The following is a 24,855-nucleotide window of genomic DNA, read 5'->3' on the forward strand; positions in this document are numbered from 1 at the left end:
GGTGAGCAGAGTCTGGGGAAGCGGTGGGCACGCGTGGAGGTGAGCAGGGTCTGGACAGACAGGTTGCTTCAAGTTGTATCAACTTGATTTCTCCCTTCATTCACAGTTATTGGCTAATTCCACATTAAAACTTACAACTCTTTCAAATACTGTTTATAACAATGTTCTCCTGAAGAGCTACATCTTATATATAATTCAAAATCTCACTATTTTTCTAAAATTGTTTTTTTAAACTTAAGTTCTAGCAATAAAACTCTCACAATACTATCATTATCTATAACATATAACTCATGCAAAAGTGGTGAAAACTTAATCTTCTTGCTTCCAGTGGAAAAAAGAATCCAGTATGGGAAACAAACTTGAAGAAAGTTGTAAGTAACAGCTCCAAAGTAGGAATGCATGTTTCTAAGTGCATATGAAGCTTATGTCTACTAAATACACTCTATCAAAATAAGTCTGCACTAGAACATGCAAAACAAACTTATACAACTACTAGTAGCTATACAAAAATAAAAATATAATAATTTTCAATGTTTGACCTGATAATTCTATTTCTATAAATCAGATTTCTAAAATGTTGTATATATTTCTTAAAGCATTATTTACAACTGTGAACATTTAAGAATATCTAGATAACAATCATCAGGAAAATAGCTGAATTATGGTATATTATCTACCTTTTAAAAATGTGTGTATGTGGGGTTCATATATGTATGTGTGGGTTCATATGTGTGTGTTGGAGGGGAGAGTTCATATGTGTGTGGGTGTATACATGGATGTGTTTGGTGGAGGCCAGGGATCAACCTTGGGTGTTTTTCTTTAGGCTTATCTGACTTGTTTTCTGAGACATGGGTTCTCCACAAACAGGCTAGTCTAGCTGGCAAACAAGCTGCAAGCATCTGCCTACCTCCACTTCCCCTGGACTAATCTTACAAGCTCACACCACTATGCCCAGTTTCCCTTCTGCATGGAGTCTAGGAGCTGAACCAAGGTCTTCATACTTGCAACAAGTACTTCCCTTATTAGACTACTTCCCCTGTCCACCTCCTCTCACAGAAACAACTAAACATCTTAACTTTAAAAAACAAACAAACAAACAAACAACAAAAGCCCCCAAAACAAAACCAACAAAACAAAAAACGAATGTCTTTAAGAATGAGCTCAAATGGCTATATATGCTTATCAATATAATTAATATGGCAATACTCAATATTACATTCATCTTCCTCATAATTCTAATAAACACAGCACTTTCCCTTTAGATATGCTTCCCAAGACCAACAAACTCCTGATGCCTTGCAAGGTAGAAGCTTTCAGTCTTTCAAAATCAACATCCAATAGAGACATGAACAGGGAGAGAGATATATATAAAAACAAAACAAACAAACAAACAAAAACCCAGAATGTTCCCATTGCCATCCACAGGCTATTGTTTCTCTACATGGCTCCCTTGAGATTTCTGCTATCCTGTCCCAAAACCTTCTAACCTCATGGTTACTAATAACTCATTGAGAAAATGAATAAACACCCAGCATACAATCAACAGTACCTATGAGGCACTGGTATTGCAAATGGTGAGAAAACATAGAACCTGCTGCCAGGAGTTCAATCCACACCTGGTAGGCCCAGCTGCTCTACCAGCTGTGCTGTGCAAACACAGCACACTGAAGTACAGAGTGCTGTAGAGACACACAGCCACTGTCGGACATGGACAGATGGAAAGAAATTTTTGGAGAAATAAATGTCTACTAACACAAGAGAATAAAGTTAGCTACAATTTGTGGAATCAAGTATATAATTATCAATGATGATCACTGAGCTATATGAGTTCATCCTGGCCATACAAAGCAATAAAGGATAACAGAGTGCTAGCATGTGGTCAGAAAAAGCTTATTAAAGGTGAACTCAAAACCAAAAGAAGAAACTCATTGCAGCCTTACCTGACTGTGTCATAGACAGTGACTCATCTGACCAACTGTAACAGGGCTGGTGAAACTTGACAGGCTGATGACAGTGTCCTTCAGTCCTATGACTTGCTTTGCTAGACTCTTGCTTTGACACAGATAAGCAACTTTTGAGAGGCGACTGTTCAAACAGAAAGGCAAACAGGAATTATTTTGTCATACAACAGAACTTATATTTTAAATCTGAGATACGACCAAGTACAGATAGCAATTACAACTTTTTAAAATGTATTTCTTTATTATCTGTATGGTGGTGTACCATGTGCCTAGCTAGGGCCTACAGAGGCCAGCAAGGGTGTGGAATCCCCTACAACTACAGCTACTGTCATGTGGGTGCTCTTAACCTCTGAGTCATCTTTCCAGCCCCCAATTACATTTTAAGTAACTATTTTTAAAGTATATTTTATAACATTTTTATATCAAATAATCAAATTTAATAATTTATATAATAATTGAATATATTAAATTTTAGTACAACTTTATAATTTCACAAAAGGGAAAAAAATAGTTTATTAAAAACATTATTGGAAACAACCTAGATGTCCCTCAACTGAAGAATGGATAAAGAAAATGTGGTACATCTACATAACGGAATACTATGCAGCTATTTAAAACAAAGACATCATGACTTTTGCAGGCAAATGGGTGGAACTTGAGAATACCATCCTGAGTGAGGTAACCCAGACCCAAAAGGACATGCATGCTATGTACTCATTTACAGGTAGATATTAGCTATAGGATAAAGGATACCCACATTACACTCCTCAGACCCAAAGAAGCTACACAAGAAGGAAGGCCCGAGTGAGGGTCCGTGAATCTAACCTAGAAGACGGACTATAACAGCTGCAGGATGCAGACTGAGGGAGGAAACGGGATGGGAGAGGGGACGGAGGGTCAGGCTCAGGTGTGGAGAGGGACAGGAGGGATGGCCAGATGGCCATGAGAATGATGGAAATCTGCAACTAGCAGGGGTGGGAGGCATCTCCAGGAAGAGACTGAGACCTAGATAGGGGAGGCACCCAAGATCAATAGGAGCATCCTTAGCTGAGACTCATAGCATAGGGGAGATGACTGGCCCTGAAGAGGCCAACTCCTGTAGCCAAGGCAAGAAACCCAGTTGAGCGACAGGGATACCAACCCACCCACAAAACTTTCAAGCCAAAACCTACCTTGTCTATAAGAAATGGAGCAGACACTGAGGGACTGACCAACCAATAAGCAGCCCAACTAGAGACCCATCCCATGAGCAAACACACACCAATCCCTCTGACACTATTAATGTTACTATGTCATGCTTGCAGACAGGAGCCTAGTATGGCTGTCTTCTGAGAGCTCCACCCAGCAGCTGAACCAGATGTAGAGACCCACAGCCAAACATTGGATGGAGGCTGGGGACTCCCATGGGAGAGTTAGGGGAAGGATTGAGGGCCCTAAAGGCGATAAGAACTCCACAGGCAGATCAACAGAGTCAACTAACTTGGACCCTTGGGGCTCTCAGAGTCTGAACCAGCAACCAAAGAACATACACAGGCTAGCCCTAGGCCTCACCACATATATGTAACATCTTGATCTTCATGTGAACCTCCAAAACTGGAGTGGGGGCTGTCCCAAAAGCTGTTGCCTGGCTGTAAGATATGTTGTTCTAGCTGGGATGTCTTGTCTGGCCTCAGTGGAAAAGGATATGCCTAGCTCCACAGAGACTTGATGTTCCAGGATGGAGGGGGAGATACACAGTGGGGACACCATCCTCTCAGAGGAGAAAAGGGGATGGAGGAAGGATTGTGGGAGGGTGTGACTAGCAGCGGGGTGGGCAGCAATCAGGATATTAAGTGAATAAAAAAAAAAACCCTTTTCTTTTTCTTCTTCTTTAATGTAATTTCTTGATTAGCATAAGAATACTGGGTTTCATTATATTTTAATTATAATTGCATTATAATTCATTATAATTACATTAAGTTTATATATATTCTATATTATATATAAAATTTAAGTTAGGTTCTCATTCTGAAGACCAGGTCTGAAGACCAGGGCTGCTCTTGCAGAGGACCTAGATTCAAATCCTAGCATCCACATGGTGGCTCATCACCATTTGTAACTGCTGTTTCAGGATCCAATGTCCTTATGGTGCACAGACAAACTTGCTGGCCAGACACTCATATACACAAAATAAAATAACAATTCTAAAACAAAATTCTAACTACAGACGTTCCTATCCATATTTTTTAAATTAAGGAGGTTTTGACGTGGGTCAGTAAAATGGCTCAGCAGATTAAAGCACTTGTTGCCAATCCTACAGCCTGTGTTCAACTGCCGGAATCCACGGGGTTCACGGAAGCACTGACTCCTACAAGTTTCTTCTGACTTTTACACACAGAAACATACACACCAGCACATATGTAACTTTTTCAATAAAAAAGCTTTACTATTATATTTGTTAGTGTTTTGTATTGCTATGCTCATGTCTTAACCTTGTAGAAATCAGTTTTAAAAACAGGTGAGTTTCTATCTTGAGTTTTTTATCTTTCTATGAAATATAGAATAAAAGAATATTATTATTCTAATAATGCCCAGTGTAATGATAATTGAAAACCATTCATTTCAGATATTTTAAAGTGACATAATCATCACTCTAACTCTATGAACTAGCAGTTACTAACTAAAGTATAGCAAGGGCACTTTGGCATGTTTTAAAGATCTTATGCTTTTTAAGACAAAGCAGATTTGTAAAAGAACTTGTCATGTTTGCACAAATAATCATTACTCTGTGTATGTATGCATGTATATGTATGTTCATGCACAAGCACACACACATATACGCATGCACATGTGTGTGTGTATGTGTGTGTATGCACCACGTGCTAGTCAGAGGAAAACTTGTAGGAGTTAGTTGTCTCTATTCTGAGAATCAAAGCCAGGCCATCAAACTTGGCAGTTAAGGTCCTTATCACCCACCTACTGATCCTGTTACAGACTTCAAAAATCTCTGCTTGTGCCGTGCATTGGTGGCACACGCCTTTAATCCCAGCACTTGGGAGGTAGAGGCAGGCGGATTTCTGAGTTCGAGGCCAGCCTTGTCTACAGAGTGAGTTCCAGGACAGCCAGGACTAAACAGAGAAACCCTGTCTCGAAAAAAAAAAAAAAAATCCCTGCTTGTGTTCACTGGTTTCTATGTCAACTTGACACAACCTAGAAGCATCTGAGAGAAGGCAACCTCAATGGAGAAAATGCTGCCATATGAGAGGGCTGTATGAAAGCTTGTAGGGCATTTTCTTAATTAGTGATCGATGGGGAAGGGCCCAGATCACTGGTACTTACCCTGGGCTGATTGTCCTGAGTTCAGAAAGAAAGCAGGTGGAGCAAGCCAGTAAGCAGCACCCTCCATGGCCTCTGCAGCAGCTCCTGCCTCCAGGTTCCTGCCCTGTTTGAGTTCCTGCTCTGACTTCCTTAGATGATGAACAGTGATGTGGAAGTATGAGCCAAATAAACCTTTTCCTCTCCAACTTCCTTTTGGTCATTGGTGTTTCATTGCAGCAACAGTAACTCTAATTAGGGCACTATCTCTTTCATATTATTAGACTTGACAGAGTATAATTTTAACTGCTTAACTAAAGCTAAATTCATATACTTATAAATATAAGCTTATTAAAAGTTTTATTTCTCTCCAAATGTTAAATCCTGATTGTTACAAGCATGGCTGATACTGCTGCCATTAACAGGAATAATATAACTATTAGTAATACTTTCTCAACATATTGTTTTTTCTAAAGAAGTTTTAAAATATAGACATTAACTTACATGTTTACTAGGAGAGGTAGATTCCAGTTCCTGTGAGAAAGCCATTTCCTCAGTAAGTATACTTTGATCTGGACTCCCAGGCTGTGCCTGTACCCTAGACTCAGAAGGTATACATAAATCAGAAGGGCTGCCTAGTTCTTCTGGAATACAACTGTCAGTGTTCCGCGGAGAGTAGGAAGGCATCGGAGATCCCTCTTCACTTGCTATTCCTAGAAACACAGGGTAAAACCAAAAAATGTCCAATCTTTGTCAATAAAGAAGTTAAACTTGTTACATTTTAGACTTGTTCTCGGCGTAAAAACCACATTATTTACCATTATTTAACAGTCTGTTCACTGGCAATTTTGGCTGACACCATCTGAAAGCAGACCTTCACCATGTATACCCAGTGACGATGACTGACTAAATATGAGAGTGCACAGCAGTTATAACTCACAAACTGGAAACTGCTTCTGTCTCTTTGGAAAATATTTTAGTGCTTTTTGAAAAGATGAAGCAAATACTTTATGACCTAAAACTTTTACTCCTAGGTTATATTCCTAGGACAACTGGAAGTGCTAACTCATTATAGGTGTAAGCAATGGGCTGCAACCAGCAGCGTTCAGAACAGACAACATCAAAGATAAATATTTTGGTTAAGCAAAGAGTCTGAAACCTTCTGCTATACTATACGTAGACACATGATATATGCGTCTACATATGCACTCTACCTAACTATGCTAAAGATATCTATGACACTGTCTATAACAGAAATACTAAGTAAAAAATTTCTATCAGTTAGGTAAAATGATATCTTGAACACACTTTTTCTTGTCTTTCTTTTTGAAACAGGATCCCTTTATGCAGTCCTGGCTGTCCTAGAACTCAAAAACTGCAGACCAGACAGGCCTTGAACTCACAAAAATCCTCTTGCCTCTGCCTCGAAGTGCTGTGATTAAAGGCACCACGCTTGGCTGGTACAGATCTTTCATGCTGTCAGGTGTGGACTCAGCACTTCACTGTTTCCTCCTATACAGCTGTTGGAGAGTGCCTTTTGTCTCTGTAAGTCTGAAAAGTTGCTTGTGTCATGTTAACCTTCCATAAATGCATGGGTGTTTCTTGGGTTCTCTGTTCACAGTCTATTTCCATCTCTATGTAACTATCACATTGTTTAAATTGTTGCACATTTAAAAGTCTTGGTATACGGTGAAATTGGTTCCACCTGTTATGGTTCTTCTTTACCAGGGTCTTGCTCTTTTGACCTTTTGTTCATAAAAATTAATGGAGGTCATCAAAACCCTTTTCAGAAGCCTCGGTGGGCCTCAGATCTAAATGGCCCTGGCTCTAGAGATGAGTTCAAAGAAAATAAATATCGTATGACACTGGGTTCATTTGTAATGGGAAACTGTTTTACTGTTTAACATCTCCTAACAAAGCTCTACATTTTCCTTCCCAAAGATCTTGTATTATTAACCTTGTATGAAAGTACTTCATATTTTTGTTTGTTTGTTTGTTTGTTTAGAGACAGGTTCTCCTTATTTTGGTCTCAGACTCTGTAGTTTAAGCTGGCTTCAAAGTCACAATTCTCCCTACCTCAATTTACTGAGTATTGGGGTTATAAGTATGTTCCACCATGCCTAATTCTACTTGTAACTTTTTAAGTAAAAATTTACTAGGCATATTATACACAATGCAGTCTTATATCTCCATATTTGTATATAATGTATCAGATTCACCTATTGTCCTCTCTTGTCCCCTTCCCACTCTTCCAGATCCTTTCTCTTTCCTACTTTCAAATAATTCTTCAAAGACTTGTGTATGTGAGTGTGTGTGTGTGTGTGTGTGTGTATGCACAAGGAATCCAGAAGAGGGCACTGGGTCCCCTGGAGCTGGAGTTACAGGTAGTTACAAGACACCTGACACAGATGCTAGGAACCAAACAAGTCCCCGAAGGGTGGGAAGCACCTTAAACACTGAGCCATTTCCCCAGCACTGCTCCTACCCTGCCCCTTTGAAGTGATTCTATTTAATATGACAAGGGCTGCATGCAGAAGCATGAATAAGTGGGTTGTTGTTGATTGATCTGGTTGGCTTTTCAGTCAGGGTTTCTGACAGCCCAAGCTGGCTTCAAATTTACTGTTAGACTGAGAATGACCTTGAACTTCTAATCTTCCTGCCTCCGATTTGGAGGCAATCCTGTGCCATCACATCCGGGTGGTGGGGGAGGAATGCAGGGCTTAACACACTCTAGACAAACATTCCAGCATCTGATTTACATCTCCAACCCAAAACAACTGGGTTTCATCATTTGGTTCTCTAACTAGTGATCTTGCTAAACTCACTCATTATTCTAACAAAGTGCAGATTCTGGGTTTTCCTGTGTGTGACGGAGGGGTATTTGTGTACATGAATGTGCGATTATATGTGCCTATGTACACGTGTGGAAGTCAGGAAAGGTCAAGTGTCCTGCTCTATCATTCTCTACCTCAGTCCTTTGAGACAGTCTCTCACTGACCCTGGAGCTGGCAGACTCTGCCCCATATTCAGAGGTTACAAGCAGAGAGGATGCTTGCCTAGCTTTTTACAGGTACTTAAAGGTTCCTACACTTGTGAAACAAGCACTCTTACCTAATGCTCCACCTCTCCAGTACCAAATTCTGGGTTTTCTATGTGTATTCCTTTATTAACTGTAAGTAATAGAATTCTGTGTCTTCCACTCCCTTCTTACAGCTTTTACTTTTTTTTTTCAAGCCTTATTGAACTCTCTAGAACCTTCATATAATGCTTAATAAACATTTTCAAGGGGAAAGTAATCTGTTTTAATACTAAGTATTATATCTGTTTTAAGTCTGGGTTTTGTTGTTCTGTTTTGCTGGTTAAAGACAGTTTCTTTCCATGTGTACTTTGATCTAAGGTTTACATATGTGATCCTAAGTCTTTTTCTGAATCCACTCAAATGACTGTAATTTTTCCTCTTTAGATTTGTATGTATAGTATTTAGGACAAAAAAGAACGTTTTTTTTTTCCTTTCTCATGTTATTCTCTTATGGATTTAGCATTGAAGTTATATACTAATATCATAAAGTGAGATGAAAAATGTATCTCTTTTTGCCTTCTGTGGAAAATAAAGAATTAAACACCCAAGTTTTCCTGGTTTGAACATCTATTGAGCTTTGACAAGTTGAATTTAAAAAAAAACCAACTTCACATTTACCTTTTCAAGAAGTTACTTAGTGTCTTATAAGTTGTGCACCCGTGCAGCTTCACTGCCTTCTTCGCTTTCAACCATTCCCACCCAAAAATCAGTAAATAAGCTAGGCTAGGCTTTAGTTTGTATTCATTACCTTTCTGCTCTGTTCGCTGGCTCTCCAGTTCTTTCTTAGGAGTTTTGGGTTTTACTAGTTCTTTGTCCCAGGCAGCCAAAGCTTGTTTTTCCATCTGTTGGATTTCTGCTTCTTCTGCGTCTAGACGCCGCTTCCACTCCAGAAGCTCCTCCGCATGCTGTCGGCGCTGCATTAGCTTCTGTTCTCGCTTTGTCAGAAACCTACAGTCACACCGGGAAGACAGTCAGAAAGCCACCTCTAGGCAGAGGTAACTGAAAGCTGACATTCATGCCTTACCAACAAGCAGGCACTCAGATCATTCTCTCCCTAAGCTTGAAATGACAGACACAAAATGAGCCAACTTATTTTTTTTAATATGAGAAAATTAGTGTTTTCTTACAACAGGTTGTCGGGGTAGTGAAGGAAAGCTAGTGGTAAATTCAGAAAAGAAAATCTAATGGATATTTGAACAAACTTGACTGACGCTGTTATTCAGTAACTTACATACTCCTTTTTCTATAGGTGACTGTTTTTCATAAGAGAGAGAGTATGTAAGAAATTTATCCTAAAAGCTCAGATCAGAAAACACACAAAACTCAAAACAAAACCAAAAGCAACTATAAAAACAAACCCCAAGGTGCCCCAATACCCAAGCAAACAAACAAACAAAAATGATTATACATATTTATATATATCCTCGTTTTATTTTTATTTTCAAATTTAGGCTTTGCTTTTACCTAAGCAATGCAATGTCAGGTGATAGATCTTTCTGTGTATGAGCGCTGAGCACCATTTGATGCACTTGACTGTCTCAATTTAACCTGATTTCTGAAGTTAAATCTTATCTTGGGCCTAAAGGGTTGGGAGAAATTATTGATTTAGGAAAAAAATTTTGGTTAGTCGAGAGCCACTAATTAACTGTCTACATATAGATGCTGTGACTAATACAAGATGAGCAACTTTTATTACTGCTGTTAGCTCTGTAATGATAGCTAACCAAGGAAAAAGTTCTTGCACATCCAACAAGCAATAAAAGGCCAAGAGGAACTGATGCTTCATTCTTAAACAATCATCATGTCATTTAGTGTAGAGACACTAGGGTAAAGTCCATATGACACGTGACAAGAGGCCTCTGGGCTGCTGTTAAACAAACAAAAGAAAAAAAAAGAAAAAAAGCAAACACAACAAACGAAAAGAACAGAGCATGCTCTATCAAAGAGTGCACTGAAAAAGGTGCAGTTACCTGACCAACTGGTTGTAGATATACAGCTGGAATTTGGGATGAAGGTTGGGGAAACAGACACTGAGAGAGGCCCAGTGGTGAGACGTAAAGACAGAGAAGAAGTAGTGAACAGGAGAGCAGTGTCTACAAAATAAGGAGGAAGATTTTAAAACCAAGAGATCAAGAGGCAGGAAGAAGGAAAAGGGGAAAGCAAAGGAGTTGAATGAAGATCTTTTAATATGCATCCTGGATATCGCACGCTGCTGAGTAAGGGAACCTTTCTGTGTGGTACATACAAATACATGGACTGTTATGGATCTTAAAACTGATGGATTTTGAATTAATGTGTCTTCTCAAACATTGCATGCTCATCATCTACATTTTCAGGTAAATTTACTTGTTTATGAGAATATAATGAGAAGAACAGTGTGAGGCTAAATACGTTTTCAAGAAGCTTTAACACTGAGTAAACAATATGGCCTTGATCAGTAACTCTGTACACATATGGAACTTAGAGCAACTGATTTTTGTACCTTTACCTTATTATGTATTTTAGGCTAATTTACTGCATTTGTCTTATTTAACCTTACCATCATGATCTAGCTTGAAAATAAAAGTATAATTCAGCAAACCAATTTATAGAATAATATTTTAGCTTTGACAATATAAACTTTTAACAGAAAGTACTAGAGATATCTTGCTTTAAGTCTAACATAGGGCCACTTAAATAATAATTACAAAAAATCAATACCCATTTTTTGAAATATCAGGATGTACAATTAGGAATAAAGTAAGCTGATCTTAATACAGTCAGCGAAGAATGTTATGAACAGCTCAATTGTAAAGCTAAAGATAAGAAAATTCCTTATGTTAAAGTTTTAAAGGCAGAGGAAGCTCACTCTTCTTCTTTTGAAGTAGTAAACAGATTTCATACATAGGTGAAATGATAAATAAGTCCAGTGAGAGTTGGAAAGTCTAACCCTCTTTGACAGAGCATGCTCCTGTTCACATGCAAACAACGGTGACTTACAGCTAAGGCAACATTTCATTATTGCCTTGGAAGGGCAAGGGTCAATATCAATACATCCCAGAAGGGAGAAAATCTAGGTGTGAATCCAGCCATGGATTTTTGAGGGTAGGGACATTTTTTTTATACATGTCTTAGGCAGTATGTCTGCCCATCCTCTGTTTATTCACACAGTCTCAGACAGTATATCTGTCCGTCACTCTGTTTATTTACACAGTCTGAGACAGTATGTCTGTCCGTCACTCTGTTGATTTTTACACATACACATACATAGTCATTTATCTGGATTGCCTTGATTTTCTGTACTCAACTTTAAGGAAATACATTCCTCCACATTTCAGAAACATACTACAATGTCCCTTGTCATTCTTTATGAATATACAATAAACTTATTTTGATGCTAATTATCAAAATATTATGTAAAATAAAATGCACTTGGTGAAGATTTAAAATTTTATTTATAGCATTCAAACATCACCTGCCCTTTTAAGTGTAAAACTGCTAAATGCATGCATGACCTAGCACAGAAAGTAAAATAGTATTGGAACACACAAGACAACTTTTAAAAAATGTAAAGCTAACATTTTTTGTCTAGTCTCACAAGAGCTGACATTTGTCATTTATTAAAGATCAAACATATTCAAGATCTCTGTTAAAAATTGAAAAGCAAGAGAAATAGCTATTATAAAATGAATAGTTTTAAAAGAGTATAAGAAATTATACATTTGAAACATCTTCCCAGAAACACATTTTCTTATTTAATATGCATATACTATATAACTAAAAGTGCCCCTTAAAGCTTGAAAAAAACTTAAGATCAAAGGGCTAAGTACTCGCCCCCCCTTAGAGCTAGGAATCCTTCAGGATGCTAAACACGTAACCATATGGGAACAACCAAGACACAAGTACTTGGGGTTTAAAGCTAGCATGGGTTATATAATGAGGTAGTTTTTTAAAAGGTCAAGAAAAGTCATCTATTGGAAGTATAAGTTTTACCAAGGGCATTATTATCAGAAACATTAAAGGCCTGAAGTAGTATCATAGTATCATCACTTCAGAAAGTGTCATAAAAACCAATTCAGAAAGTTGACAGTAAACAGTAATATACAATTAATAATAAGTTTTCCCCCAAGGAACTGGAGAGATGCCTCAGTGGTTACGAGCACTTGCTGCCCTGGCAGAGGACCACGTTTGGTTCTCTAAACCCACAAAGCACCTTGAAACTACCTATAATTCCAATTTTAGGCTATCTGATGCCATCTTCTGGCCTCAAAGGGCAACAGTCAAGTATATGGTGTACATACACACATGCAGGCAAAACATTCACACACATGAAATAAAAATCTTTTTTAAAAACTTCTCCCAAATGTTAATTTTATTGGGAAGGATGACTACTCTTAGATGATATCTATACAATATGGCTGTCTTTGCTATCTGCACCATAAATAGCAGTGCTTAGACATACTGTAGTCATGTCAGTTTGTAGTAACTGACTAAAGAGGCCTTAAAGAGGCCTGCAGCATCCCCAGGCATTTGGAGGAAGATATAAAACAGAAAAGAGTGATGCTGGTTGGTTTTCTGTCAATGACACAACTATAGCCTGAGTAATGAGAACCTCAACTAAGAAGGTGCCTCCATCAGACTGGCAGGCCTTTCTTGATGGATGACTGAGATGGGAGGGCCCAACCCACAGTGGGCAATGACACCACCAGGCAGGTGTTCCTGGGCTCTATAAAAAAAGCAAGGTGAGAAAGCCACCACGAGGAAGCCATGGTCTCTGCTTCATCAGTTCCCGCCTGAAGGCCCTGTGCTGGCTTTCCTTTATGACTGACTATAAGCTGTAAGGTGAAATAAACACTTCTCTGTAAAAGTTGCTTTGGGCCATGGAATTTATCATAGCAACTGAATGAAAACTAGGATGATAATAAAAACCTATGACCCATTATTCCTGGAACAATGTAGGAAAGGAACTGCTGTGGTTTGAATATGAAATGTCCACACACTTGTTTTCAGTGTCTGCCCTGGAGCTTGCAGGACTCTTTGAAGGCTATAGAGACTTTAGCAAGCAGGGCTCACCTGCAAGAAGATGGGTAGAACCTCTGAAGATTATACCTGCCTCTGGTGCACCTCTGCTTCCTCTCTGCCACTGTGTAAACAGCTGCCTTGTACTCCTGCCACCACAGACAAGGTTACCTGCCTTGCCTGTGATAATGAACTAAAGTTGCTGAAACCATGAACCCAAACAAACTTCTCTTCCCTTCAGTTGTTTCTATCAGGTATTTTGTCACTACCACGAAAAAAGTAACCAATTTAGGGAGAAAGCATAAAAAACTATTTTAAAAATTCTCCTTAGTGTAACAGATCAAACATAGGGCCTTGCCTGTACAACATTCTACCACTGAGTTACACACTGAGTCTGTCTAGATGTGAAACAGTGTCTTCTGTAGTCCTGGCTGGTTATGGAGCTGTGATCCTTTGGCAGCATCTCCTAAGTGCTGAGATAACAGGCAGGCAAAACCATACCCAATTCAAGAAACTCTTATTTGAAGAAACCTTTAGTTTATCCCATGAGATATTCACATATATGTAACATTCGAACATTCAGTTTATACTACCTTTATCTGTGTAAGTGCAGAGGCCAGAAGAGGATGTCCATGTCTGGCTCTGTTACTCTCTGCCTTACTTCCCTGAAACAGTCTCTCATTGACTCTGGAATAAGGCTATTAGCCAGTGAGCCCCAGCAATTCTCCTGTCTCCACTTCTCACAGCACTAGGGCTACATGTATGTGAGTGGCACTTTTACGTGGGCTCTAGGGATTTGAACTCAGGAACTCATGCTTACATAACAACACTCTTACCTAAAGAGCCATTTACCTTGTCATTCACTCTCTTTAATTTTAAAATTTTGTCTTACGCATGGAAAACTAAGGGGACAAAGGAAGGAGAAAAAGTCCTTTATTCCTGGTGAAAATTGAAAACAAAAATCTCACCAACAAAGTTATGAATCATGTTTATAGTAAAAACACATTTTGACCTCTTTGTGACTTATTTACATGAAAAATTCCTGATTAACCTGTGTTTTTATTGAGCAGCACATGAACACCTTAATGCTCCCCATAAATAACCACTTCATTTCATTTACTAAACAAAAATCCTTGAAATAAAAGTCAAGTGCTTTGAGCTGGGCACGGTGGCATATACCTTTAGTGCTAGCACTCGGGAGGCAGAGGCAGGTCTCTGAGAGTCTGAGGCCAGCCTGGTCTACAGAGCAATTTCAAGGACAGCCAGAGCTACATAGTGAGATCCTCTCTCCAAAACAAAACTAAAATAAGTATAAATATTCCTACCTAATCTTTGAACCTTTTAATGTTAAAGCCAACAAATCATGTATATATTTATTTTGGGTCTCCAAAATTTATATGCATGTGAATGAGTCTTTTAAGAGGCTCCCCACCCTTGCCCTGGGTACATATAACTTAAGCCAGAAAGTCCATCTTCCTTTGTCTTGTTTCTTGTATTTTCTTAAACCATGCTTAAATATTCATTAAAATGTTTTGCTAAGTTCTAACATTACTTCATGAAAGAACTTATATTTATTTACTTGAGGATTTTTGAGTAAAAAGCCAGTGTGGTGGTTTGTATAGGTATGGCCCCCATAGACTCATGTGTTTAAATGCTTGGCCCATAGGGAGTGGCACTATTAGGAAGTGTGGCCTTGCTGGAGGAAGTGTGTCACTGTGGAGGCAAGCTTTCAGGTCTCCTATGTTCAAGCCACATCTAGTGTGACATACAGTCCCCTTCTGCTACCTTTGGATCAAGATACAGAACTCTCAGCTCCTTTGGCCTCTAGCACCATGTCTGCCTGGATGCTGCCATGTTTCCCATCATGATAATAATGGATTAAGTCTCTGAAATTGTAAGCCAGTCCCAATTAAATGTTTGCCTTTATAAGAGTTGTTGTGGTCATGGTGTCTCTTCACAGCAGTAAAACCCTAAACAACGCTTAAAATTTTTTTCAGGTGCAGGGGAGATGGCACAGTGAAGTGTCTGCTGCAGGAGCTGAGAACCTGGGTTTGTATTCTCAGCACTGACATCAAAGTCAGCAATGGTGGTGTACCTGCAACCCAGTGTTGGGGGTACAGACAGGTGAGTCCTGGGAACCTGCTGGCCATCCCATCTAGTTGAAACAGGGAGCTCACAGTCCAGTGAGAGACCCTATTTCAAAAAATTAAGAGGGCCTGCAAGCACGTGCCCCCCCCGCCCCACAAACACATGCACACGCACACACATTTTAGAAGAATATAAAAATAACAAAACACCATGCTCACATGTGTGGCCCTAGCACTCTGGAGTCTGAGATAGGAGAATTCCCAGAAGTTTCAGGCCAATCAAACAAACAAACAAACAAACAAACAAACACAAGCCAGTCCATAACCCAAGAGCATCTCAGCCTCTCTGGTTTCAGCTGAAGAACTCATACCCTCTCACAAAGCTAAAATTGTACTTATTTGACCAAGTCAAAAATGTCACTGAGCCAATGATGAGACATCAGGACAGATCATGTACCCTTTCTTCCTTTCTTTTAATATTATAGTGAATATATTTATACTACTTTGTTTTTGTTTTTTTCCAAATTAAAAAACCCAATTGTATTAAAATGAGAAAAACTGTTCTATAAGTAAGATGCATAGTTAATGGCTGTTAGGTAATCTAGTAATTCTACTAAAAATTTTTTTCTCTCAATCTAATCTGATGAAGTATATCAATGTGATTAAATAGGAAACAAAAAATAATAATTACTTTTCATCCATGCGGCTTCTCATGTTCTTTAGTTTCTGCATGATGCTGCTGGTCTCACTGCTGGAGATAGACACTGGGGAAGGACTGCGGGTCTCCAAGCCAGGTGGATCAGGACTAGCTGCCTTGTTCTCCTCTGCATTGTCATCATCATGAGAGCCCTGCAAACAACACAGAGCAGACGCCACTGGCTTAAAGATCTCAAGGAGATCTTAAACACAGTCCACTTAAGTTTAAACTTAAAACATTTGTAATAATAACTGAAGTCAAGAGATTAATTACTTACAAAACAGAAATCCAGCACATAATTAAAAGCAGTTTGGATAGTAAAATTGCCAGACTGTGGTGGTACATGCCTATAATCCCAGCATTTAGGGGGCAGGTTCAGAAGGATCAGAAATTAGACACCAGCTGGAGTTACCAATAGTGAATTCAAGGCTAGCCTGGTATACACAGTGAGACTCTGCCTCAAAAAATGACCAAATTTTTATGTTATGCATGTTTTACTTCAGAAAGGAAGAAAACGAGAAAGAAAGAGACCTTAAAAATGTTATATATAATAAGTTCTTTTCTTAACTAAGGAAATCCAAAGAACTTGGAAATTTTCTGCCAGTATAATCAAGCACCCAAATGTCCTCTTTGATTTTTAAAGGTTGAAACACTTAAAAGGAATACACAGGGCTGGGGTGTGGCATAGTGGGTGAATGCTTCCTTAGCAAGTGTGAAGGAGGCCCGAGGCTTAATCCCAAACACTGTTTTAAAATAAAAATAAACGGGGTAGTGGTGGCGCACGCCTTTAATCCCAGCACTTGGGAGGCAGAGGCAGAGGCAGGCGGATTTCTGAGTTCGAGGCCAGCCTGGTCTACAGAGTGAGTTCCAGGACAGCCAGGGCTACACAGAGAAACCCTGTCTCGAAAAACCAAAATAAATAAATAAATAAATAAATAAATAAATAAATAAATAAATAAAATAAAAATAAAACAGACACTACTGGTATAAAAAATGTGTATACACACAAAAAATTATCAAAAGATATAAACTGTAAACATACCAGGAAAATACATTTTTAAAATTTTTTATGGAAAACAGTATGTTCACAGATTTTACAAAATTATGGGAAAAACATGGAGGAATTATTGGCTTAAGCAGCACACTGCTTCTAAGAAGCAAAACTTGAAGCCAGGTATGATGGTGCCTACAATCTCAACACTGAGATGGCTGAGGCAGGACTGCCAGCCTTTCGTGGCTAACCTAGGCTATAGAGGAAACTGCACGCCAGCCAGGGCTACATAGCAAGATCCTATCTTTAAAAAAAAGAATACTAAAAACAAACAACAAAACAAACAAAAATCCACAGACAACACAGTGAAATTTAAATAGCTTAATACACCTTTCTCACAAATAGTAAGGTATACTCATTACTTTTTCAAGAAGATAGGTACAGATCATCTGGTCTGCTTAAATTTCATGAAACTACAAACAAAGCAGGTCCCTTCTTTCTCCCTTCTTGCTCCTGAACAAATGAGACCTAAAGTCATTAGACAGAGGAGCACGTTTCCACCTGTGTCTAGGGCCAAGCGTGGGGGCTCAGAAGCTGAGTAGGAGAAAAAGCACACCTAATTGTGGAGCACGGCCTGTGCAGAGGATCTAAGTAAACGGGGCAGCATATTAGTTCATGTGGAAGTGAGTAACCAGCACCAAGTCAGGAGCACAAACACGGTGAACAGTGAGGGCAGCCTTTCCACAGAGAATTTCCTAGCAAATATGCCACAGTCCAACGGAGAAAGAAGATATAGGGAAAAAGAAAATAAACAGGTGTCATGGCCTGAATGGCCTTTGAATACTTAGTTTCCAGGTGGTAAAACTGATTGGGAAGGATTAGGAGGTGTGGCCTTGCTGGAGGAGGTGTGCCATCGGGTGCAGGTTTTTGAGTTTTCAAGAGTTGTGCCATTCCCGGTGTGCTCTTTGCCTCCTACTTGAGGATCAAAATGAACTCTCAGCTGCTCCAGCCAACATGCCTGCTACTTGCTGCCATGATGGACTCCTAACCTTCTGAAACTGACAACCCATTTAAATGCTTTCTTTTGTAAGTTTTATAAGTTTTTATAAGTTTTATAAGTGTTTTGTCACAGCAACAGAAAAGTAGTTTGTTAACACAATAAAGTCTAGTACATACTAATCAAGTGATTTGAGGCACAATGATCAATAATAGGATCAATCAAAATCAAGGTCTACCTGTTGATGGCAATAAATACAACATCACTTACATGATACTCCTACCACAGACACACAATCTGAATCTAATGTCGAAGGAACACCAGACAAAGCCGTTAGGTAATGTTCTACAAAATGACTGGCATATAGTCTCCTATATCAAGGTCAAGAACCTATTCTAGAGTGAAGGAGGAAAAGCAAAAAGATACAAAAACTGCCACTAGCAATTTTGAGCTGATTTGCTGTAAAGAGCACCATTTTGACAAGTGGAGAAACTAAAAAAGACTTGAAGTTAAGTAGTAATAATATATCAGTGTTAATTTGTTGGCTACTTATTATCAAACAACTCAGAAAAATAAATTTATCATGTGCTTAATTTTTTCTGTTAATTTGAGAATGTTTCAAAAATCAAAATAGGAAAAATTAGGAATTTAAAATTTTACATTATTACAAAATCCTGAATATTCCAACACAGTACTGACACTTCACAGTACCTTAAAATAGATGCAAACTTTGCTCTTGCCCAAATATCTCCTTTGAATTTCATGTCATTATAAAATTAAATCTGGATAGCTGAGAGGAATACCATATAATGAGAACAGAGTCTCTCCTTTCAACTTTGAGGAGTAATGACAGATCAGCAAATCCAAGAATTTTGCCCCGCTTTAGTCCATATGAGAAAGAATTTAAAGCTAAAAAAAAGAACAACCGTGTGTTCCTTCCAAAATAACCACATTCCACGAGAAGGTGATTTTCCACTACACACAAAAGCAGGCACACAGGACTTTATCCAAGTAATTATTATATCACACTGAACAAACATACCTATCATTTCAGAATACAAAGTGAGCCAAGATTAACAAACAACAAGGCAAAAAAAATTAATAAAAATTTAATTTAAATTACCAATTTATTCTCCCCGGCAGACTTCAACTTCTCCTGAAGTTTTATGGTGGTCTGACGGATCCGTTCTATCTCCTCCTGCTGCTTAAGAATCAGCTGCCTTTCTTTCCGAGCTGCCTTATTGGCTTCTTGAAGACGTTTTATTTCTGCCTAACATTTAAAGAGTTAGGAAAAGGGGTTGAGATTTGAAAGGATAAGTTCAAAGTAGCATACAGAAAAGAATGACATCAATAGATCACAGATACAATGTACTTCAAATAACAATACCAAAACATTTCAAATTAGTGAAGGAGGGAAAACGTTATAAATAACCCCATCATTCTACAACAGTTTAGGGTGATTTCTTAGCTTTACTAACTCTCGTCAAATTCATCATAGTCCTTTTTAACCTTGCATACCTTTCACATTTTCCCATGTTACTGTATCTTTACGTTTACCTGCTTAGTAGCTACACATCAGCAAGCCAGTTAGTGTAACCACTCTTATACTGTTAAATTCTTAAATCCTAACATTTCTCACTATCCAAAGAATGTTTTAACTCTGTAACTGTTTTATGTTGTGAACTGTTAAGAAGTTCCTAACAGTAGGAAAAGCAACTCAATGGTATCAGTCTATGTCCCTTAATACAGGGTTATGGTTTTGGGTTTTGTTTTGTTTTTAGATTTATTTATTTATTATGTATACAACATTCTGCCTGCATGTATGTCTGCACACCGAGATAGGGCACCAAATCTCATTATAGCCAACTTGAGGTTCCTGGGAATTGAACTCAGGACCTCTGGAAAAGCAGCCAGTGCTCTTAACCTCTGAGCCATTTCTCTACCCACTCAATTTACTAATAAGTATAATAAAGACACTAAAAACCAGTTATCTTCATTATTCTTGTCTGAGAGTTGAGTTTTTTTTAATTATTAGCTATCTGAAAAGTTAACAGTTTAATGTTTAGCACTCTGGATTCATTCTAATTGGCATAAAATACATTTTCACTATTCAAATGACCCAAGTCCTCTTTAGGAGTAGCAAGTGCTCTTAACTGCTGAAGATATGAATAAGCATAGTTTGCCTGTCACTAATTCTTTCAAATAAAAGTGGTATTCTGGAGTGGGGCTGTATCACCAGTCTACAATAAGGAAATGCAAACTGAAAGAACATTTCAATTCCATCCTCAATCCCGACGACTATCATCAAGAAAATAGGACAAGAAAGCTGATGAGGACACAGGAGAAACCATTATACACTATGGGTAGGAATATGAACTGGTGTGACCACTATGGAAATTAGTATGGAGTCTCTTTGAAAACCTAAAAATAGAAATACTAGATGACCCAGTTATACCAGATATAAATACAATTTATATATATAAATTGTGTATATATATATAATATATATATCCAGATAGAAATACAATTCAGCATCTAAATAGGATTATAAAACACTGGAAAGCAGAGATCTCTGCACAGCTATGTTTACTGTTGCACTAGTCACAACAGCCACAATATGAAACCAGCCCAGAGGTCTACCCACAAATTAATGAATAAAAAACATGATACATTTACACCATGTACATTTATCAACTGTAAAGAATAATGAAATTAAGACATTTGAAGGAAACTGGGTGGAACTGAAATTATTATGTTAAATAAAATAAGACAGACTCAATAATTATCAAATTGTGAGTCTATAATGGTTTGAATAGGTTTGGCCCCCATAGACTCATGTGTCTGAATGGTTGGCCGACAGGGAGTGACACTATTAGGAGGTGTGTCCTTGTTAGAATAGGTGTGGTATTGTTGGAGGAAGTGTGTCACTGTAGGAGTCGGCTTTAAGGGCTTGTAGTGCTTAGGCTCCCATCACTGCAGGGAGAAGTCCTTCCTGGCTGCCTTCAGATCAAGATGCAGAACTCTATGCTCCTCCTTCAGCACCATGTTTGCCTGCCTCGATACTGATATGCTCCTGCCATGATGAGAATGGACTGAACCTCTGAAACTGTAAGCCAGCCCCAATTAAATGTTTGCCTTTATAGGAGCTGCTGTGGACATGGTGACTCTTCATAGCAGCAAAACCCTAAGACTTGGTATGTTAATTTTAAGAATTTAATGGAACACACAAATTTAAAAAGACAAAAACACTTGGCTAGTTCAATTTCCAATTCAAATAACTGCACGAAAACTTTTCCATTCATTAATCACTGTAGTCTGCTAGCCAAAGCAGGGCGCTAAGTGGGAGCTTTACATTTTTGTTAAACACAGTATTAGATACATGAATGTAAGGGTCACAATCATAAGATTATCATTTTTACCACTTCATTAGGGCTTTGTTAATCAAAATTTACTTTTTTAACTGTACATGCATGGAAGTAAAGAATATGACTTATCAGTTCAATCTGATAGCCCCAATTTGTGCTAGGGCACTGGTTTGTGCTTGAATTTCTGAAGCATATAACATATAACAACTAACTCAAAGACTTTTCCAGGGAATCCAAAGAGAGGAGGGGATGTGAATCTTCTGTTGTCCTTGGGTAGGTGTCGCCTAAAGATCCATGTATTAGAAGGCCAGTCTCCGGCTTGTGGAGTGATTGGGCAGTGGTAGACTCTTACGTGGAACTTAGACTGGGGTCATGACTAGTCTGTTCTTTTCTCTTTCTTTACTTCCTAGCTACCAAGAGCTTCCCATCCCTCAAGATTTTGTGATCCTGGCATAACACTAACTAACTTACAGGTCTAACAGCAACTGGATCAATCAACCATGTACTGAAACCTCTCAAATATAACCAAAATAAACCCCTTTCTTCACCTTAGATATTCATTATGGCAACAGAAAGTTAACACATTTCCTATAATAAGTAATATAATCAGTGATGACATTCCTGGGTAAACTTATTTTTTAACACTATTCAATAATCTATTACATCACTCCTATCACCTCAGTCCAGGCAATCAGACCCCAGAGCCTGAGCTCCTAATCATCATGTTCTATGCTGCCTCTCCAGAACCCACAGCTAAGGTCCTTCTAAGTCCACTAGGCCATAAAACTAGCCAATATGTAATCAATGTCATAAAATACTACTCAAGGAAACAATGTTAAGTATTAACCCACATCCACTTTTCTACACATAGCTTTTTCATTTGTATTTTGTAGGATTTTTATTCTCTGTGGTACATGAAGGTACATTTGACTGTCTAGTAAGCAATATGACAGTTTTAAAATAAGAGAAATAGGTGAGACTAGCAAGAAATGCCTATAATTATTGTACTACAGAAATAAGCAGTAGTATCAGCTAAATCTCACAAACAGTGATAATAGCAAAATGAGATTAGGTAAAAATACCGTATCACAAGCTTCCCTTGTGACAAACTGTGTCACACAGGTGCTGTTTTCAACACACCTTTTCTTGCTGAAGTCTTAAAAGCAAACCACGCTGTTTCTTCCGGAGTGGGGGCATCTTATCATCCTCTCCTTTGTCTCGTAGATGCCTGCAAAGCATAGTCTTTCATTGATAAAGATGTTAAATTTATTATCTCAAAAATTCTTAACTATCCTAAAGCCTATAAACTAATTTAATGTCTTTCTATGTGGAAAGCAATGGTTACAAGTACCAGTTTCAACAAGTGTTTTACTGCATGTGTGTGTGTGTGTGTGTGTGTGTGTGTGTGTGTGTGTGTGTGTTGGCCCTGGACTCCATCCTCTAAGGACAACAATACTTTGAGCAACATACAACACTCGAGAAACATTAAGTATAAAATGACAACCAATAATGAGTTGTTTAAAGTGATCTAAGAAATGAAAACATTTACTAATAGAAAAATTATCTTGAAAATAGCACAAAACAAAGATTATCACCACTATTTTTAGCTTGAGAACTATGCTGATGAGATCACATCAGCTGAGATAGGCTGAGAACGTGGCTCACACGTGGCACAGTGTTTAGCAGTCACCAAACCCAGGTTTGAGTTCCCAATATCAAAAAAAAAAATCTTAAGACACAAAGCATTTTTATTTCAAAAAAAAAAAAAACCCTGAATACTGAAAATGATACTTATTGAAAGAACTTGCTTTTTTTGATGCTCTAGCCAGGCTAACTCGGCCTTTGTCTTCTCCTTTAAGGCCTTTTCTCGAAGCCGCAGAAGTGAGGACTGGTGAGCTGCACGCACTTCCTCTTCCTTCATATACTGTCGCACCATCTCCATAGTGAACTTAGAAAAGCTATCCTGTCCTCCTGAGAACGGCATGCTCAGCTCCTAAAGTGCACAATTTATTTCAAACTTTTTGGTATTTAACTTCATTTAAAAAGTTACATATTTGTACAAAGTAAATTATAAAAGTTAGGGTGGGGCTGCATGCCTATAGTTCCAGAGCCTAAGATGTGAGGATTGCATGAACACATGTTTGAGACCAACCTGAGAAACATAGTGAGACTTCATTTTAAAAAGAAATGAATAAAAAAGAAATAAAGCAAATAAGCATTTTATAAACTATCTACCATATTAAAAAATATTGCTCAAAAAGAGAGGAGAGGAAGTGGAAATACATCTAAAAAAAAAACTGAACATTTTTTAATGAACAATTATTGCACAAGTCATGCACTGTACCAGGGAATAAAGCAAGATAAAATTTTGTCCCTGTTTTACATTAAACATACAATTTGGAAAGAAGAATGCATATTTTAATTGGACGAAATGAAAAAGCTGTAAGTAATACTTGCTGAGATATTTAAAGGTCTTATTATAACTAATAAATTTATATTCTATTTTATTTGAACAACCAAGCCAGATCTTACATGTATAATATAAATCTGATCTTGGAAAATATTTCTTATAGTTGCTAACTATATTACTGGTATTTATATTAGTGTATTCTCATACCTCTAAAAACTATGACTGCGACCATTTCCCTCCTTAGTAAAAACATACCTTGGTAGAAGACAGTGCAGTCTTGTCTGGGGAAGCATCCTCATCAGAGTCATCATGATGGCCTCTTTTCTTTTCCATGTTAAATCTACGATGACTCTCAGAAGGTAGTAAGGATCGAAATGACTTTTCTTCTATTTCATCTTCTGTCATAGACTCATCAAATTTCAGGGAGTACTCTGTTGCAATAGAAGTTGAGTCTAATAGAATGGAAAGAATAATCATAATTCTTTTACAGGGGAAGGAAGGGTGTAACACAGGGTCCCACATAGCCCAGGCTACCCTGTAACTCCTGAACCTCCAGCTTCTCCCTCCCAAGTGCTGGGCTCACAGGTGTGCCACCCTGTGTGCCACCACATCTAGTTTATGCTATATGGTGCTACACATCAAACCCAGGTCTTAGTGTATGCTAGGCAAGCATGATTCCAACTGAGCTACATCCCCAGCCCCATACCTAATCAGTATAATTCTTCTCAGTAGGCCTTTAAATAGAATCCCTTTGCCTCTTACTGAGGCAATTCTATATAAATTCTCAGAACTGTACCTAACATTTAAGAGGAAAAGTTAAATATCTTACAAATAAGAAAAAAACCCCTCTAAAAATACCTAGAAATGCTAGAATAAGAAACATGCTAATCCTGCCTCTCACAGGCTATAAAACTCAGGAGAGCTGGCCTGCCCCTCTCCTGCTGCAGCACTCAAGATGCCCTGTATTTCATCTGGA

General features: G+C 38.2%; 1 protein-coding gene across 4 annotated transcripts in view; it reads right to left on the reverse strand.

The window, feature by feature from the left end:
- The window catches only part of Cep350 (centrosomal protein 350), a 137,301-nt gene that overhangs the window by 33,901 nt on the left and 78,545 nt on the right, over positions 1–24,855 (reverse strand). For all 4 annotated transcript variants that reach the window (XM_028758394.1, XM_028758401.1, XM_028758385.1 and 1 more), the window contains 8 exons: positions 24,135–24,331; positions 23,278–23,462; positions 22,610–22,697; positions 19,228–19,374; positions 16,111–16,268; positions 9,083–9,282; positions 5,760–5,968; positions 1,941–2,085 (listed from right to left, as the gene is read on the reverse strand). In XM_028758394.1, coding sequence (XP_028614227.1) covers positions 1,941–2,085; positions 5,760–5,968; positions 9,083–9,282; positions 16,111–16,268; positions 19,228–19,374; positions 22,610–22,697; positions 23,278–23,462; positions 24,135–24,331 — 1,329 coding nt within the window. The remainder of the gene's footprint in view (positions 1–1,940; positions 2,086–5,759; positions 5,969–9,082; positions 9,283–16,110; positions 16,269–19,227; positions 19,375–22,609; positions 22,698–23,277; positions 23,463–24,134; positions 24,332–24,855) is intronic.

The sequence above is a fragment of the Grammomys surdaster genome, unplaced genomic scaffold, assembly GCF_004785775.1.
Source record: "Grammomys surdaster isolate TR1022 unplaced genomic scaffold, NIH_TR_1.0 130, whole genome shotgun sequence".
NCBI lineage: Eukaryota > Metazoa > Chordata > Mammalia > Rodentia > Muridae > Grammomys > Grammomys surdaster.